Raw genomic sequence first — 18,943 nt, forward strand, 5'->3', positions numbered from 1 at the left:
GAACTAAAGTAGATATGAGGCAGGGTACTCCCAGCACTGGAACTGCTGCCCACCCAGCACTGAACCACTGAAGGAGAATGTGTTCACTCTGTTTACAATGCCCACTGCCTCACTGCCTGCCTGGCAATGCATGGAATGTGTCTGTCTGTGTGCACTGCAGTGCACATAGAACTAAAGTAGATATGAGGCAGAGTACTCCCAGCCCTGGAACTGCTGCCCACCCAGCACTGAACCACTCAAGGAGAATGCTTTTAAGTCTGTTTAAAAATAGCAAATGTAACAGACTCGCTGAAGGGCAATGTTCACTCTGTTTACAATGCCCACTGCCTCACTGTCTGCCTGGCAATGCACGGAATGTGTCTGTCTGTGTGCACTGCAGTGCACATAGAACTAAAGTAGATATGAGGCAGAGTACTCCCAGCCCTGGAACTGCTGCCCACCCAGCACTGAACCACTCAAGGAGAATGTGTTCACTCTGTTTACAATGCCCACTGCCTCACTGCCTGCCTGGCAATGCATGGAATGTGTCTGTCTGTGTGCACTGCAGTGCACATAGAACTAAAGTAGATATGAGGCAGAGTACTCCCAGCCCTGGAACTGCTGCCCACCCAGCACTGAACCACTCAAGGAGAATGCTTTTAAGTCTGTTTAAAAATAGCAAATGTAACAGACTCGCTGAAGGGCAATGTTCACTCTGTTTACAATGCCCACTGCCTCACTGCCTGCCTGGCAATGCACGGAATGTGTCTGTCTGTGTGCACTGCAGTGCACATAGAACTAAAGTAGATATGAGGCAGGGTACTCCCAGCCCTGGAACTGCTGCCCAGGACAGGGTCAGACAGGTTGGCATGGTTACCGCAGGGGCGCCGCCATTTTCAGGTAATCCGGGGCTCCGAGCTCGAGTCGCAGGTAATGGCGGCGAGAAAGCGCGCGCATGGCGATTCGCCGTATCCGACATATCTATGTTCATTTATGTCGGAAATCTGCTCGTATACGCCCCATCTTTTTTTTAAGTTAAAAAAAAATATTGAGTTGCGTTTTCCATATGCGGTCAATCCGAATGCACATCCCTAGTATGGGGTAACCTGCACAGAACGGCAGTTACTACCCTTAACAGAAGTCATGGTGGTAACCTGTATAGAATGGCAGCTCCTACCCTTGACAGAAGGCATGGGAGTAACCTGCATGGAACAGCAGTTACTATTAATAGAAGGCATGGAGGTAATCTGCACACAGCGGTAGTAACTACCCTTAACAGGCGGCATGGGTAACCTTCACTGAGTGGCGGTTACTACTCTTAACAGAAGGAATGGGGGTAACCTGCAAAGAGTGGCAGTTGCTACCCTTAACTGAAGGGATGGGGGTAACCTGCACAGAGTGGCAGTTACTACTAAAAGCAACTTGCTGGCAGACTGGTTGGACCATTTGCTCTTTATCTGCCATCACTTACTATGTAACTATGAGCATTACAGATGCATTTGCAATGCTCACGGATCATGGTAGATTATTCTATTGAAATGCAAAATACTGCTAAACAGATGCAATGGATTCTGTTAGATCATATAGAGCCAGTCATTCGCAGTGGTAATCTAGATCAACAGCTGAGCCAACTTGAACAAAAAAGGGATTTTTAAATTGAAAACAATGTGCCCTGCAAGGATAAAAATGGAGATTTAGTGGATAGTGTTTCACTGACAGAAAATGCACATGATTTTTGTTTATTAATTAAGCCATAATTAGTAGGGACTCATCACCTGTGTTATATCATTTCTTTTTTTCTTTTTTCTTTTTTATTTATGCTATTGTCAAAAACAAATACAAGCATTTGTTACAACCTTCAGATATTGTAATTATTTTAACATTCAAAAATTAACTAAAGCAGAAAATTTATATCTGATATCAAAGGTAATGTTCGGAAGGAGATGATAAATTTATAAGCGGAATGAGGAAAAAGAAAATAGGAAACTTCCTTCTTTCTATAACAATTGAAAATTGAGAGTACATCTAGGTTTTTATTTTACCTTTGCCACAAATCCCAATTCTGCAAATTATTGGGTGTGGGAATCGAGAAAAGCTCAAAGTTGAGATCATTCGAAAAATACATATTTTTGATTATGAAGTACAATTTCATATTTACATGGAAATTTTAATAGCATTTTCCCACCTATAGCTTCAACCTCTGTTCTCATGTTTATAAATTTTTTTAAAATCAAGATATATCCAGATTTTATCGCCACGGAACAGGGATAATCGATTTTGCATAAAAAGTCTAAGGTCAATTTCTCTATCTGAGGCAAAAGAAAATGAAACATGTAATACAGATCTATTCGTTATTACAGTATCAATATTATATTCAATAACTTCCAACAAATTTAATTGTCCTTCACCTGACTTATTCACAGCTACATTATTTTTGGATGAAACATAATAGATCTTAGATAGTACTGGTAGCGTTTTCGATGACATTTTTAATATTTGTATGAGATACTCTTTAAACATTTCATAAGCAGATATTACATCATGCTTGGGGAAATTAATAATTCTAAGATTTAAATACTTTAAAGTATTCTCTATCCCCTCCAGTTTCTTATCATATATAATCTCGGCTCTAGCAAACCTTTGCTGCCAGTTCTCTAAATTGCTCAATCTAGTCCCCATCTGCTCAATACTATCTTTATTATTTTTCAGGGAAGCTTCAACAACATTAAAACGTTGGTTAGATTCTACAGTCAGCTTAGATAGATTAATAATTGCCCCTTCTAAGGATTTTATCGCTTTCCACAACGACTTTAAAGTGATTTCTGGGGGGTCATCCAAAATCACAATTCCTTTTGCTCCACCAGCTTCCAACTCTCCCACTGCAGTTTGGGCTCCTTCTCCACTTCCTTCTGGTGATGATCCAGTTTTTAAAAAATCAGTAGGTAGATAATGAGGTGGAAGAGGGATACTTGGGGGCCCCAGGGCTCAAAGATGTTTCGGCCAGTAGGTCTGATACCCTCTCCAAATCAGAGCCCTCAGCGGCCACTTCCTCTGGATTCTGACCAGATGACGGAGTGAAGAAAACCAGAATCCCAGATTGGAAAGGCTCTACTAAGGGAGAGGATGACACCATGTGACTCACCCACCACGTGACTCAGCCACCATGTGACTCACCCACCATGTGACTCACCCTTCTTGCTTCTTTCTGCCAGCTGGGTGCTGGAAGCCCAGCCGGAAGGGAAACTTCGGGCCCACCACCTTGCAGGGCCTGTTCTTACTGGCGGGGGGGGGGAGGGGAACCCCGCCAGCACGTCAGTCCACTGCCCCATGGTGCAGGATAGCCCCCTCTTTTGCTTGTCACAAGCGTGGGCTGAACATAATGTTAACTTTTTACAGAGAGGCAGGCCGGATGAAACTTAGTGATGGGCCGGATTTGGCCCGCAGGGCGTAGTTTGCTTGCCCCTGTATTAGAGCTTGCATATAAGTTTGGTAATGTACATGTGCATATACCACGTACAAAATACCAACTTGGGCGGGCACTGCTGAACCCCACCCCAGCCCACGTATACCCCACTACCTCTGCACGTACACGCTACTTATACGCGTGGCTTCCAAGTTTCCTCACCAAAACCCTTTGAGAATTACTCTAAATATGGAATACAAGGAATTTTTAAACAAAAGAAGAATGTAGAAAATCTGCGGCCTATTTACTAAAGGTGTCCTCCTTTTCTATGTCTATGGGAAAAATGCTTAGTAAATGGCCCCCTCTATGTCTGGCAACTGACTGAAATTAGTGGGTTTCACGGATGCCCGCTCAACTTCCACTTATGATAAGGACACTGGTATTTTCAAATGTTTTTTTAAGGAATAAAAGAATTAAAGAAAATAGGTTTAGCTTGACTTTCTTTCCAATCTGCCTATTATCCCTTCCTACTGCAATGCTGCATAGCCTATCTGATCTCTGATTTCCCCTTAATTTCCACTTCACTAGAGATCCCCTGTGCTTACCCCAGGTTGGCTTATATTCTGGTACTGCTTCAGCCTCCATCACCTTTCCTGAAAGACTCTTCCAGTATTTACCAGTGGAGAACCTCTTTCCTTACATTACTCCTGAGTCTGAGTCTCATCCTGTGCTAGGATTTCCTTTCCACTGAAAAGCTTTTGCCTCGTGTAGGTTATTTATATCTTTGAGATATCTGAATGGCTCTGTGAAGGAGAAAACCCCAGAATACCTTAAGGGACCAGATCCACAGATCCGGCCCGGTCTACCTTAAACCTCAGACAACAGGGCATCCTGGTCTAGGATGAGGCCCCTGAGAAGTGGTGCATATCTAGTAGCCAGGCTCAGGTGTGAAGAGACGGCCCCAGGAAACGTAGGAATCTTAGGAAAGACCTGGACTGAGAGACTGTTATACTGCTTCTTTGTTTATAAGCTGTGTAGGTATGCAAAGTTGTTTTTCTATTGTGAATTAATAAAAGTTCATGAATATTCAGCCAGAGCCCAGTCTACGTCTTTTCTCTGGCCATTCTGTCTGCACACGGTGCCACTTGCTCTATCATATTCCTCCTGTCTCTCCTCTCTTCTAGGTCCTTCAGCATCACCTCACATGGCTTACAGTGCAGATCCTGCTCCATTTTGGTCACCTTTCTCTGGATTGGCTTTACTCTGTCTATATCCTTATGGAGGTAAAGCCTCCAGAATTGAATAAAATGAGGATAATTTTCCATTGCTTTTCTACACATAACTGGATGTTTTTGTGCATAAAACAGCCTTTTGAAAATTGCCACCTTTAGTGTGGGTAAAAATATGGGAATAGTCTCATTGCAGGCACTAAAGAGAGGCATTTCCGGAGGTATAGTTTGGGCAGTATTAGGAAAGTATACACATCCATGATATTTTCAACTGTGCACACATATTTTTCCCAGCCAAAAATTTACCCGCACAAAAAGATCAACCCAAACTTTATCCTGCAACAATTTTCAAAGAGGAAAGCCTGTGCATGTTTTTATTTTTAAGAATGGTGCAAAATCTGTAGGTAGAAAGCACACCCTGGATTCTTGGCACCTACATGCATATTTTGAACACTCGCCTCAGTGAGGACAATTTTCAAAACCATTTCCCCCAGGAAATTGGCCTGGCTGAAAGCTGATCTCCTCGATGCAGAAATGCAAGGGCTTGTATAGGATGCATACTTTTAGCCGGGCAAAAAGGGGGGCATTCCTTGGGGGGAGGATGGGGGCAGCAGCACACATACCCTGACATTTTACCCCCAAATCAGCCACCCACTAAAATAGCAGGAACAATGTACAATCACCATTTGTATCTAATTTTCAGTTATAAGACCTGGACTAGGGTTTGGAAGACACCCCTGGTATTTTCCCAGAATACACAGGCAATCTCGGCTAGTACCTGATGATGCAAAAACCAGGTATCTCATGAGATTAGCAAACAGTTTTGGATCCTATTTCTTATTAGGCTCTTACTTCCTTCTTTCTACCATGCTGGAGTCTGACATGATATGAATTATGGGCTATTATATGCTTTTTCATTCTGCACTACAGGTACAGGGTCTGTGTGAGAAAGTGAGAGGAGAGAGTAGAGTGTGTGTGACTGGGAGAATAAAAATGTGGAGGGAGCCAGAATGGGAAGTAAGGATGGGAAAAGAGAGGGGCAAACAAAAGGAGGGACAAATATGTGGAGGTGGAGAGGAAAGGAAAGTGAGAAGAGCCAGCCCAAGAAGAATCAAGAGTTGAGGGGGGGGGAGGAAAAGGGAGAGCAAGTGTAGGTATGGTGGGTGGGGGAGAGAGAGAGGGGGGGAGAGAGAGGAGTTGGGATAGAGATGGGTGCAGGGAAGACAATAGATAGGAGGAGAGAGGGTTGAATTAGGGAACGATGAGAGCAAGGGGACAGGGGAGAAAAGGGGGGGTTGATGGGGAGGAGGAAGAGAAAGGGGGAGATGGAGAAAGAAGGTTCTGGGTTGGAGGAAAGAATCGAGGGGATGAAGGAGTGGAGGAAGAAGTGCAGGAGAAATGGGAGGAAGAACGGTGAAAGCAGAGCAGGATGGATGAAGTGGAAAAAGCAGGAGAAGGGGAGAGAAAAAAAGGAAGAGAAAGTATGAAAGTGCCTGCTGCTGAGGGAAAGGAGAGGTGGGAACTGAAACAGAAAAGATAAATGAAGGAGGGCACTAGAGAGAGACAGAAAACAAAGGAAAAGAGATAAGGACAGAGAATGAGACAAAAAAAGGCTGAGCCAGAAAATCAAGCCCGAGACACCAAAGGTTGGAAACTATTTTATTACCCGACAGAGAACATAAATTGAGAAGAAAGTAGTTGTGGGAGGGAGGAGAGAGGTGAGATGGGGTGGAGGAAGAGAAAGTCTTTACAGCCCGCCTAAGCTCCACCCCCACCATCTCAGGGTGAGCAAAACTCAGAAGTTCCCAGGTATGAGCAGGTGCAAGGCCCGGATACCCCTGAGCATATTTCAACCCAGAACAAACAAACAAATCGGGGAGGAAGGCACACTGGCCGCCCCCCCCCCCCCCCACAAGACAATAAACATCAACTGATGCGACCCTGCATCCCGCAGGGTGCGCAAAGGAGGATTGAAACAAAGTCACGTTTGGTGGTATCGTGATTAGCTGGAGGATGCCGGAACTCATGAGCCTTGAGCAGGAGAAGTGGGAAAGGGGAGAAGATCGCCCACTGCTTGGTACAGAGACCACCTGCATGACGGATACCCCTGAGCAAAGAAAAACACATTGGACTACATTTCCCAGGTTTCTTAGCAAGAACCTGGAATTATGGGGCTCTGAGGGTGAAGCTTCTGAGAGAAGGGAGGGCGAGAGCTCCAAACTCACCAGGCCCTCCGGTGGAATAATCTGGGAGGAGAGGGTCTACTGCCATTGCCTGAACTGATGGAGACAGAAGGAGCTGGGGCACCACAGGAGAGCGGAGCGCAGTTGGACGTACCAGAGACAGCAGAGGATTTGAGCATGGAGATTGACTGAAGGTAGAAAGCACTGCTACAGGTGAAAGACTGGGTAAACCCTGCCAGAGTGGGGGAAGAGGGGAGGTTGGAGCAGTGCTCCTTCACTAGGCCTGTGCTACTGAGAGTTATTTTTCGGGATGCATTAAAAGTCTGTCGTTGCAGAGCACTGCTGCAGCTTGGGGACTTGGATAGCTCCCTGTGGGAGGGGAGAAGCTGAAATTCGCGATTGGCCTTGTTCTGTACTAAGAAGTCTTACAGGGACCAAGTGTAGGATGGGGGAAAAACCTGGTGACTAAGCAGACCCCAGCACAACAGTTTCTGGATCTGGTGGTACTAACAGACTTTCACAAAGTTTTTCATTTGCACTGTATTTGATTTTTGATGTGGAGGCACGTCGTGTCATTTACATTGAATCTTAGGCTAGATCCGGTCTTTCTCCTTACTTCTCCCTCAGAGATGTGCTGCTCTGATTCTACCATTAGGTGGATTCAGACAGAACTCTAACTAAAATAGACGTGCTTTCTTTAGGAAAATCAATAAAAACACCACAACTACAAATCCATGCAGGCAGAGGGGAAAAACCAGGGATTGGATCAGCCTGTCCTGAAAATCTGCAGGAGGTTAGCACCCTACCTAGGATAAACAGCCGGCGCACTGGCTGATGCAGACGTCACCGAACATGCACGCTGAAGCCACAGACCCAATAGCATACCACAGAAAGGTGCCCAAATACAAGGGCCAAAGAGGAACCTGCTTCCGCTTGCTTTAGGGCCACGTGCCGGCAGAGCTTCAAAGGGGTGCCACCAGGGCACTCTGCCTATGGGGGCCAAAATCTTAAATCCAGCCCTGATTCTACCTTGACTCAGCAAGTTCCTTACCGGCTCACAGTGAAGGACAGTGATGACAGTGGCCCACAACCTGTAGGTCACGGAATCTGACCCCACCTTGCACCCCTTTTGTGACTGGGCAGGCCAGTGGTCAAGGAAATATCCCATCCCCGGAAGCCTGTCCGTCCACTCCCGCATCACCATTTCACCCAGCACCTCTGCCCCCACTACAATAGAGACTATCCTGTGAGGGGGAGAGCCGACAGACCCTTGTGCCAATGGCCATCATCTAGGCCAAGCCATGGGAACGGTTCAGCAGCTGAGTCATGCCTTTGCTCCAGCTATCGTCAGGACCCAATTTCTGTGCATCTGATTTCATCTAAATGTTTGCAATGTATTTGAACTGCCCTTTTTGTATTGACGATGTATCTAAAGTTAACTTTCTGAAATCTATGCATTTTATCAATAAAGTTTAGTATATATTTTTAGAAAATTAAGCTAAAGATTTTTTTCAATTTTGGCAAAATAATTATGCAATTCTGTTACTATTAAATTTATATATTTTTGCTGATACTAAGACTGTCTGTGTTTGTTAATACTTTAAACCAGTGAGTGATGGGAAGAAAGTTATAGTTATAAATGTACACCTGGCTGACACCAGTGGAAATTACCTGAATGCTCCTATGCATTGCCCTCCAGCACCAGCTCAGCCTGCCCTCCCCTCTGCAGCCCTAGCACAACCAGTCCGCCCCAGACCAAAACCCTTCTCCAGTCCCAGAAGAGCCTTTCCCCAAGCCTCTCCCCCCAACCCCAGCTTCCAGAGATCGGACTCATTCTCTGGGGGCTAGCAGCTCTTTGCACCAAGTGCACACATACAACACCTCACCAACTGGTAAATAATCATGCATGTGGCACTGGTTGCAAAAGACTGCCTAGCCCACCTCTTGCTGCTAGACTACTGTCTGTATCTTAATTTTATTGTTCAGTTTTTAGCAACTTGAAATTTCTAAGAGAGTAGGGTTATTCAAATTAATCTAAAGTACTTTTAATCTATTGATTTATTTTATATTTGTCAGTGATCCTCCAGCGACTACAATTAATCTACTTATAATTATATAATTTTACATCTTATTGACTTTTCTTTTGAATGAATTTCCTGGAAGGCTCATCTGTATACTTCTCCCAGCAGCCCCAGCAGAAGACTGCAGAGGGCAACATGAGGCAACTAAGCTTCATCTTCCACAGCCCCTTCACTCTTTCCAAAAATGTTGGCCCTGAAGGCTCATCTGCATTCTTCTCCTAGTTGAAGAAACAATGAGTCCTATAGGTTTCATTTTCCACAACCCCTGTACTCCTTCCAACAATAGACGTCCAGAGGGCTCATCTGCAATCTTTTCCCAGCAGCCCCAGCAGAAGATTCCAGAAAACAATGACAACCATCTAGCTTCTGGTCCTCTGCTGTTGGGAAGAATGTGGAAGTCATCCACACTAGGGGTGTGCATTCGGATTGACCGCATTAGTAAAACGCAACTCATATTTTTTTTTTACTTAAAAAATTGATTCGACATAAACGATCGGATTTCCCACATATCGAACATAGATATGTTCGATATGTGGGAAATCGCGATTGTTGAGCCAAAATAAAAATATAAACCCCCTCACCCTCCTTAATCCCCCCCCCGACTTACCACAACTCCCTGGTGATGGAGCGAGGAGTGAGGACGCCATTTCTGCAATCCTTGGCGAGAAGCATGTGACGTCGGCGGCACGTCGAGTGACGCCGGCGTCACGTGATTCCCGGCTCGTTTGCGCCGGACGGCTCGTTCGGCCCAAAAAGAACTTTTGGCCAGCTTGAGGGGGTCAGGAGGCCCCCCCAAGCTGGCCAAAAGTTCTTTTTGGGCCGAACGAGCCGTCCGGCGCGAACTTGCCGGGAATCACGTGACGTCGCGTCTGAGTGACGCGGCGCCACGTGATTCCCGGCGAGTTTGCGCCGGACGGCTCGTTCGGCCCAAAAAGAACTTTTGGCCAGCTTGGGGGGGTCAGGAGGCCCCCCCAAGCTGGCCAAAAGTTCTTTTTGGGCCGAACGAGCCGTCCGGCGCGAACTTGCCGGGAATCACGTGACGTCGCGTCTGAGTGACGCGGCGCCACGTGATTCCCGGCGAGTTCGCGCCGGACGGCTCGTTCGGCCCAAAAATAACTTTTGGCCAGCTTGGGGGGGTCAGGAGGCCCCCCCAAGCTGGCCAAAAGTTCTTTTTGGGCCGAACGAGCCGTCCGGCGCGAACGAGCCGGGAATCACGTGACGCCGCGTCACTCGACGTGCCACCGACGTCACATGCTTCTCGCCAAGGATTGCAGAAATGACGTCCTCACTCCTCGCTCGATCACCAGGGAGTTGTGGTAAGTCTGGGGGGGGGATTAAGGAGGGTGAGGGGGTTTAAATTTTTTTTTGCACATATGTACATATACCCAACTCATTGGATTTTTTTTATGTCCATATTGGCCGCAAGTGGGACCCCCTTTCGGACATAAAAAATATGAACATAAAATTTTGCTCTGCACATCCCTAATCCACACTCTTTCCAACAGCAAAAGACCAGAAGGTTCAACTTTATCCTTCTTCTAGCAGCCCCAGCAGAGGGCAACTTGAGCCCTCTAGGCTTTCAGCTTTGATAGCCTCTGTATGCTTTCCAACAGTAGAGAACTAGAAAACTCGTCTGCATGTTTGTCCCAGCAGACCCAGCAGAAGATTCTAGAGGAAACCAGGAGCCATCTAGGCTTCAACTTCCATAGCCCCAGGTACCACATCATCCACCCTCTTTTAACAGCAGAGGATCGGAAGACTCATCTGCATATTTCTCCCAGCAGCCCAAGCAGAGGATGTTAGAGGTCACTTCGAACCCTCTAGGCTTCATCTTCCACAGCCCCCACTCCCTTTCCAGCAACAAAGAATTAGAAGGCTCATTGGCATACTTTTCCCAGCAGAGGACTCCAGGGGACACTCAAGCCATATAGGTTCTAACTTCCACAGCTTTAACACTCTAGCAGCAGAGGACCAGAAAGCTCATCTGCATACTTCTCCAAGCAGAGGACTCGAGAGGACACCATGAGCCATGTAGGCTTCGTTTTCCACAGTAATTTATCACAATCTGCTTGTGGTTTAACTACTCTGAATAATTTTGTCATCTGCAAATGTGATCACCTTTTTCATTGTACCCCTTTCCAGATCATTTGTAAGGATGAGGTGGACAAAACTCCATTTATAGAAGAGATTGTATGGGAAGAGCTAGGCAAACTGAAACTGGACAAGGCCATGTGGCCAGATGAGATACATCTCAGGATACTGAAGGAGCTCAGAGATGTGCTAGCAGACCTGCTGAAAGTCCTGTTCAATAGATCCCTGGAAATGGGATTGGTGCTGCAGGATTAAAGAAGAGCGGTGGTGGTCCTACTTCAAAAGAGTGGGAGCAGAGAGGAGGCTGGAAACTACAGGCTGGTTAGCCTCACCTCAGTGGTGGGAAAATTAATGGAGACTCTGCTGAAGGAAAGGAATGAACTATCTACAATCCGATGGGTTGCTCGACCTGAGGCAGCATGGATTCACCAGGGGAAGGTCCTGTCAAACAAATCTGATTGATTCTTTTTATTGGGTGACTAGAGAACTGGATTAAGGAAGAGCACTTGATGTGATCTACTTAGATTTCAGCAAAGCTTTTGATATGGCCCCACATAGGAGACTTGTGAATAAAATGAGAAGCTTGGGAGAGAGCACCAAAGTGGTAGCATGGATTACAAACTGGTTGACTGATAGAAGACAGTGTGTAATGGTAAATGGAAGCAACTCTGATGAGAAAATAGTGTTAAGTGGAGTGCCACTGGGATCGGTTTTGGGACAGATTCTGTTCAATATCTTTGTGAGAGACATTGCAGAAGGGATAAAAGGTAAAGTTTGTCTATTTGTGGATGATACTAGATCTGTAACAGAGTGAACACCCCTAAAGGAGTAGAGAGAATGAGACATGATTTAGGAAAGCTTGAAGAGTGGTCGAAGATTTGGCAGCTGGGTATCAATGCCAAGAAGTGCAGAGTTATACATCTAGGATGCCATAATCCAAAAGAGCTGTATGAAATGGTGGATGAAAAACTAATGTGTACGGACCAAGATAAGAACCTTGGTGTAATAGTATCTGGTGATTTGAAGATGGCGAAACATATTTTGCAAGGCGATAGCTAAAGCCAGAAGAATACTGGGCTACATAAAGAGAAGAATAACCAGTAAGAAAAATGCCCTTGTACAGGTCCTTGGTGAGGCCTCACCTGCAGTACTGTGTTCAGTTCTGGAGACCTCATCTCAAAAGGGACAGAGACAGGATGGAGGCAGTCCAGAGAAGGGCGACCAAAATTGTGTGGAATCTGTGTCAGAAGATTTATGAGGAGAGGATGAAGGATCTAAATATGTACACCCTGGAAGAGATGAGGTGTAGAAGAGATATGATGCAGACTTTCAGATATCTGAAAGCTTTTAATGATGCACAAATTTCGAACCTTTTCCATTAGAAAGAAAAGAGTAGAACTAAAGGTCACGAAATGAAACTCCAGGGAAGACATCTCAGAACCACGGTCAGGAAATATTTCTTCACAGAAAGGATGGTGGATGCCTAGGATGCTCTTCAGGATGAGATGGTGAAGACAAAAACAGGCAAAGAATTAAAAAATGCATGGGATAAACATTGTGGATCCCTAAAAGCTAGAGGGCAGAAATGAAGAAAAGGGTACATGGGGGTAACCTGCACAGAGCAGCAATTACTACCCTTAACAGAAGGCACATGGATTACTACCCTTAACCAATAAGCTTTGATGCTTTTGACGCAACTGCAACATCGCTCTTAGCTTCAACAGCTTGAGGAAGGGTAGGGGAACTGGATTTAGACAACGACCAAGAGGGCCCCGACTTTTACGGTTCAAGATACTGATACATAGACATAACAGAAAAGCACAGGACTGCTTCTACGAGTGTGAATTTTTAAAATCTTGTTTAGTTTCATTTTTCAGGTGTTATTTAATGTGTCTGCTGTATTGAAATATTTTATTGGTGTTTGGGACATTTAAAAAAAATGTATATGATTTTTTAATTATTCAATCTTTTATTTGTCATCTGTTTTTGGGATGTTATTATTAGTATGTTTTTCTTATAATGATTATGTATTTATTTTATATCTTGATTTTATTGTTTGATGTTTGAGGAATGGTGATGGTTCTGTTTTTTCATTGTTCCACTGCATAGAGAGTCTGGCTTCTTGTGGTTTCCAGTTCAAGTTTTGTCTGCATGTTTGCATTTCTATTTTATGGTTGCTCTATTTTGTATTTGGTGAGGGTCTGCATGTGTGACTGAGATGAGGTATTCTCCTAATAGGAAGTGTATTAGTGTTTATTGCTTTTGGAGAGGCAAGCTCACACACAACACATGTTGCAATAGGCCTAATACCATATGGGTTCCAAGTGTAAATTTACAGGATTTCTGGTTGGCATTCACAGCAGTGCATGTAGATATAATGAAAGTGATATTTTTAACTCAGAATATGGTACTTTGATATTTTTCATGTAAAATGTTATTATAAATGCATAACTCTTTAACTGTGTGTGTGGAGCGGGCCGAGGGAGGAGGTAGGGGGTGGGGAGGGGGCATTGTGCAAGGCTATAAGGTTCGCCTAGGGCACCTAATTCCGGGGGGGGAGGGGGGGGATATCGTTTTTCAAAGTTTGAATCAATGAAGGGCGCTGGGTGTTTTTTTGGTGGGCCTAGGACAGACAATGAATGAACAAGAGGGGAAAGGGGCAGCACAGTAATTGTTCACACAGGGCTGCAAAAAAGCTTGCGTCGGCCCTGTGAGTGTCACATATATAAGTATCTGCCAGTTGGTGAGAGGTTGCACGTGTGTACTGTGTGCAAAGAGCTCCTGGCTCTCAGAGAGTGAGTATGATTGCTGGAGGCCTGAGTGGCTGGGACTCGGAGTGGTGGGAGGCAGGCTGACTGGGGCTAGGAGAGGGGCTTAGCCTGATGGGGGCAACCTGTGCTGGGGTTGAGGCTTTGCCTGGGAGGAGGGTTGGCTGTGCTGGAGCTAGAAGGGGGACAGCAATAAATAGGAACCTCTGAGGAATTTCCAAGGGTGGCAGTGCCACTGCTGGAGCTAAGTGGCAGGTAGCCTAGGCTGGGGCTGAAGGGAGAAGGCAGGCTGTGCTGCTCCTGAAGCTCTGGGGGAGATGGGTAGGCTGTACTGGGGCTGTGAGTGTGAGGGAGAACTATACTGGGGCTGGGGAGAGAGCTATTCATAGAGGGCTCCAGGGAGTTTCCACAGGATTCAACTAGTCAAATAAATAAATCTGTTGTTGAAAATATATAGAAAGTTATGTTGTAGCACACACCTTCTCCTGGAAAGAAGGTGGTGAAATGTGGAAGCTGAAACCTCAAGGGCTCATGGTGTCCTCTGGAGCCCTCTGCTGGGAGAAGTATGCAGATGAGCCTTCTGGTTGCTGCTAGAAAAGCGTGCAGTAGCTGTGGATGATGAAGCCTAGATGACTTGCAGCACCTTCTACTGGGGCTTCTGTGAGAAGTATGCAGATGAGCCTTCTGGTTGCTGCTGGGAAAAGCGTGCAGTAGCTGTGGATGATGAAGCCTAGATGACTTGCAGCACCTTCTACTGGGGCTTCTGTGAGAAGTATGCAGATGAGCCTTCTGGTTGCTGCTAGAAAAGCGTGCAGTAGCTGTGGATGATGAAGCCTAGATGACTTGCAGCACCTTCTACTGGGGCTTCTGTGAGAAGTATGCAGATGAGCTTTCAAGTTCTTTGCTGTTGGAAAGAGTGCAGGCTTTGTAGAAGCTGAAGTGTGGATTGCTCGCAGTATTCTCTAGAGCTCCTGCCTGGGGCTGCTGGGAGAAGTATGCAGCTGAATAGAGTGTGGGGGGCTATGAAAGATGAATTTTAGAGGGTTCACAGTATAAGGAACATAAGAGCATAATAAATTGCCATGCTAGGTCAGACCAAGGGTCCATCAAGCCCAGCATCCTGTTTCCAACAGAGGCCAAACCAAGCCACAAGAACCTGGCAATTACCCAAACACTAAGAAGATCTCATGCTACTGAGCAATTAATAGCAGTGGCTATTTTCTAAGTCAACTTAATTAATAGCAGTTAATGGGCTTCTCCTCCAATAACTTATCCAAACCTATTTTGAACCCAGCTACACTAACTGCACTAACCACATTCTCTGGCAACAAATTCCAGAACTTTATTGTGCGTTGAATGAAAAAGAATTTTCTCTGATTAGTCTTAAATGTGCCACATGCTAACTTCATGGAATGCCCCCTAGTCCTTCTATTTTTCGAAAGTGTAAATAACCGATTCACATCTACTCATTCAAGACCTCTCATGATCTTAAAGACCTCTATCATGTCCCCCCTCAGCCATCTCTTCTCCAAGCTGAACAGCCCTAACCTCTTCAGCCTCTCTCATAGGGGAGCTGTTTCATCCCCTTTATCATTTTGGTTGCCCTTCTCTGTACCTTCTCCATCGCAACTATATCTTTTTTGGGATGCGGCGACCAGAATTGTACACAGAATTTAAGGTGCGGTCTCACCATGGAGCGATACAGAGGCATTATGACATTTTCCGTTTTATTAACCATTCGCTTCTTATTGCTCTGCTAGGGCTGCTGGAATAAGTATGCAAATGAGCCTTCTGGTCCTCTGTTGCTGGAAAGAGTGCAGTGACTGTGGAAGCTGAATCCTCTATGGCTTGTAGTGTTGTCTGCTGGAGTTTCTGAAGGAAGTATGTAGATGATCCTTCTAATTCTCTGCTGCTGGAAAGAGTGAGGGGCTGTGGAAGCTGAAGCCTAGATGGCTCGCAATGTCCCCTGGAGTCCTCTGCTGGGGCTGCTAGGAGTAGTGTGCAGATGACCCTTCCAGTCCTCAGCTGTTGACATATACCACTTTCTCCTAAACACATTATATATAATAAATAAATATATACTGTATATAGAAAAGTGGCTTGTTTAATTAATCTGATTTAAGACCCTTCCTGGCTATAGTTTTTCACACTTTCTTTCCGTGCCCTGATGCAACCCGTGTCTGTGTGCACAATAAATGCTGCTCACCATGCCTTGCCCATGTTATTTTTGTTAATGCTTGCAAACAGCACATGTGGACAGAATGGAATCTAAAATGATGAGTCAGGATAAGGGTACATAGATGGGTGCAGGTAGTCATGCTTACTTACACTGGAGTTGCAGTTTTGTGCTTGAAAAACTCCTCTTATGTAGTCTCTATGGATTTCATGCATTCATATTGATGGAAGCTTTGAAACTTTATCTGGCCAGGTTTTTTCTCACAGATACAGTAATTCTGTTCATCAGACTTTCCCTCTGAAAGATATCCATTGACTATTTTTCCAGGATACCCAGGATCAACATTAGGATTTGACCTAGAATGACAAAGAGGCAGAGAGCGACAGAGTACACATTTAGGTAAGGGACTACAGAAGAAGATAATGTAGCACATTAGATATCATAGTTATTAATATAAATGTAAATTACTCTTTGAGCAGATACACATATTTAAAAGAATTAAGAGGTAGATAATGAAAAAAGCCACATTTTAGCAAACTCACAGGTCATTTTTACCTGTGGGGTTTGCCACGAGAATCAACGCAAAATTACCTGGGTGGTTTTCCTTTAAATACTGCCAAAGGAAAAGTAGCTGCAGAAATGAATGCTTGCTTTCTGTTTTGTAACTTTTTGCAGACAGAAGTGCCAGCATAATTATAAATAATTGAAACCAGGGACTTTTTTCATTTTCCTACAGCTGCTTGCTTGATCCTTCAGAATAAAACCATGCAACCTGTATGTGAGCACCGGCAGTTATTTTTCTAGAAAGAAAGCAGTATTTAAAAGTATAAATGCACTTCCCACCTGTGACCTAACCCCGCCCTGAGAATGTCTTCTAAACTCTGCAGGTAAAAGAACCCACCTTGTTTGCATGCGGTTTCCACCTGCCGAGTCAGTGGACAGTCATTTTTTTAAAAATCCCAATTCTGCAGGTAAAGAAAAATCAGTGGTTTGATTACTTCCTTCCCCATGGAGTCTGAGAGCAAGGCTCAGGTCCGTATGTGCAGTATTTGCTAAAACCTGCAAAGACCTGCTTGGTGGACAGATCACATGCATGAATTTAAACAATAAATCTTCCTTCCTCACGGGGCAGCGTTTGACCAGCCACTTTTCCAAATGCCCACAACAGCTTTATTTCTAGGTTGGAGGGGAAGGATAGGAGAGCGAGGGATGGAGCTGAGAAAGAGGGGCGTAAGGGCAAAGAGAAGTGTGAGGACACTAGGGGGAAGAGAGTGAGGACGGAGGAACAAAAGACAAGTGGCGAGTCGCGACAATAACATGAGAGAAACCGCGCGAGAAGTGTCAGTGCGCAAGCAGAGAAGGGAACATAGGGGGGTGAGGAGTTAGGCGAGAAAGGAAAGGAAAAGGAGGGGGAGAGGAAGGAAGGATTGCGGCAGTTGCCGGCACTAATTTGAACTAGCTAACCTCATTGGTCAGTGCTGGCGATGCTTGCGCAGAAGCCAGCGGGGGTAGAAGGCGGTTAGGCAGACATAGGAGCCAGCGAGTTGCTGTCCTGCCCGCGCTGTAGGCATTCCTTTTACTACGAAGCGGGGAAGCGGAGAGAGAGGAAGTAGGATGGGTCCTAGCAGAGGGACCATCAGGAAACGGGGTCGCACTGGAGTAGCGGCAGCGACATTTTCGAGGCCAGCGCGGATGGCCAAGAGACCACCTCCTCCCATAGTCGCGGCAGCCTTTACGGGTCCCAGGCTTGAAGAGAGCTCTGGAGAAAGTGGCCCAGAAGCGGAGTCCAGGGATGACAGGGAGGCAGGGTTGGGAGACGCCAGCGCAGATCCAGCTTGCCCTTTGGATCTGTCCATACACGCGTCGGGCTCTGACTCACCACGGCAGCAGTCTAGAGCAATGGGAGGCCCCAGCACATCGGGAATCAGCAAGGCACCGAAGGCGGTCAGCTTACAAGAAAGCAGAGACCAGGCACGCGGCGCTGTACCGAAGCGTCATACTATGGAGGAATTGATGGAGCACCTAGGACCCAGACGATCCAGATGGAGGGGGTCCCAGCGCAGGCAGCAGACATATCAGAAGGAGCAGAGAGAAAGAGGAGAGCCCAGAGCGCATCGGTGGAAGCCAGGGTCAGAGCCGAGGGTCTGCTGCAGCAGGCAGGCGTACGAGTGGAGGAAGAGAGATGGACAGGGAGATGAATCTCCAAGACTGCAGTGAGTGTAACAGGAGATCTGGCGCCAGCTTAGAAAGGGGTCATACGGGATACATAGGTAGCGGAGGGAAGGGGTTATCATAGAAACATAACATAGAAACATAGAAATGATGGCAGAAGAAGACCAATCGGCCCATCCAGTCTGCCCAGCAAGCTTTCACACTTTTTTTTTTCTCTCACATACTTATCTGTTTCTGTTGGCTCTTAGTAACCTTTTTTTAATTCTATTTCCCTTCCACCCCCACCATTAATGTAGAGAGCAGTGTTGGAACTGCATCTAAGTGAAATAGCTTAATTTAGTTAGGGGTATTAACCACCGCAATAAGCAAGCTTATCTGTTTATTCAGACTGTAATTCAGTCCTTGTTGATTGTTGCCTGAATATAGATCAACCTTTCTTCATTCTCCCCTGTCGTTGAAGCAGAGAGCCATGCTGGCTTTGCATTGAAGTGAAATATCAGACTTGCTCCCCTGCCGTTGAAGCAGAGGACTATGCTGGATATGCGTGAAGTGTCAAACTTCCTCCCTGCCGTTGAAGCAGAGAGCTATGCTGGCTTTGCATTGAAGTGAAATACCAGACTTGCTCTCCTGCCGTTGAAGCAGAGGGCTATGCTGGATATGCGTGAATTGTCAAATTTCCTCCCCTGCCGTTGAAGCAGAGAGTTATGCTGGATTTGCATTGAAAGTGAAGTATCAGGTATTTTTTGGTTTGAGGTAGTAACCGCCGTAACAAGCCAGCTACTCCCCTGCTTTTATGTGGTTGCAAATTCTTTTTCCATATTTCCTCTTGTCGTTGAAGCATAGATCAATGTTGGAGTCGCA

At 45.6% G+C, this 18,943-nt stretch overlaps 1 protein-coding gene across 1 annotated transcript in view; it reads right to left on the reverse strand.

Moving 5' to 3' along the window:
- LOC115081289 (B-cell differentiation antigen CD72-like) overlaps nt 1-18,943 on the reverse strand; it is a 122,363-nt gene that overhangs the window by 18,377 nt on the left and 85,043 nt on the right. Inside the window, exon 4 of the mRNA XM_029585782.1 lies at nt 16,063-16,266. Within this exon, the coding sequence (XP_029441642.1) occupies nt 16,098-16,266 (169 nt within the window). The 3' untranslated portion in view covers nt 16,063-16,097. The remainder of the gene's footprint in view (nt 1-16,062; nt 16,267-18,943) is intronic.

The sequence above is a fragment of the Rhinatrema bivittatum genome, unplaced genomic scaffold (assembly GCF_901001135.1).
Source record: "Rhinatrema bivittatum unplaced genomic scaffold, aRhiBiv1.1, whole genome shotgun sequence".
NCBI classification, from domain to species: Eukaryota; Metazoa; Chordata; class Amphibia; order Gymnophiona; family Rhinatrematidae; genus Rhinatrema; species Rhinatrema bivittatum.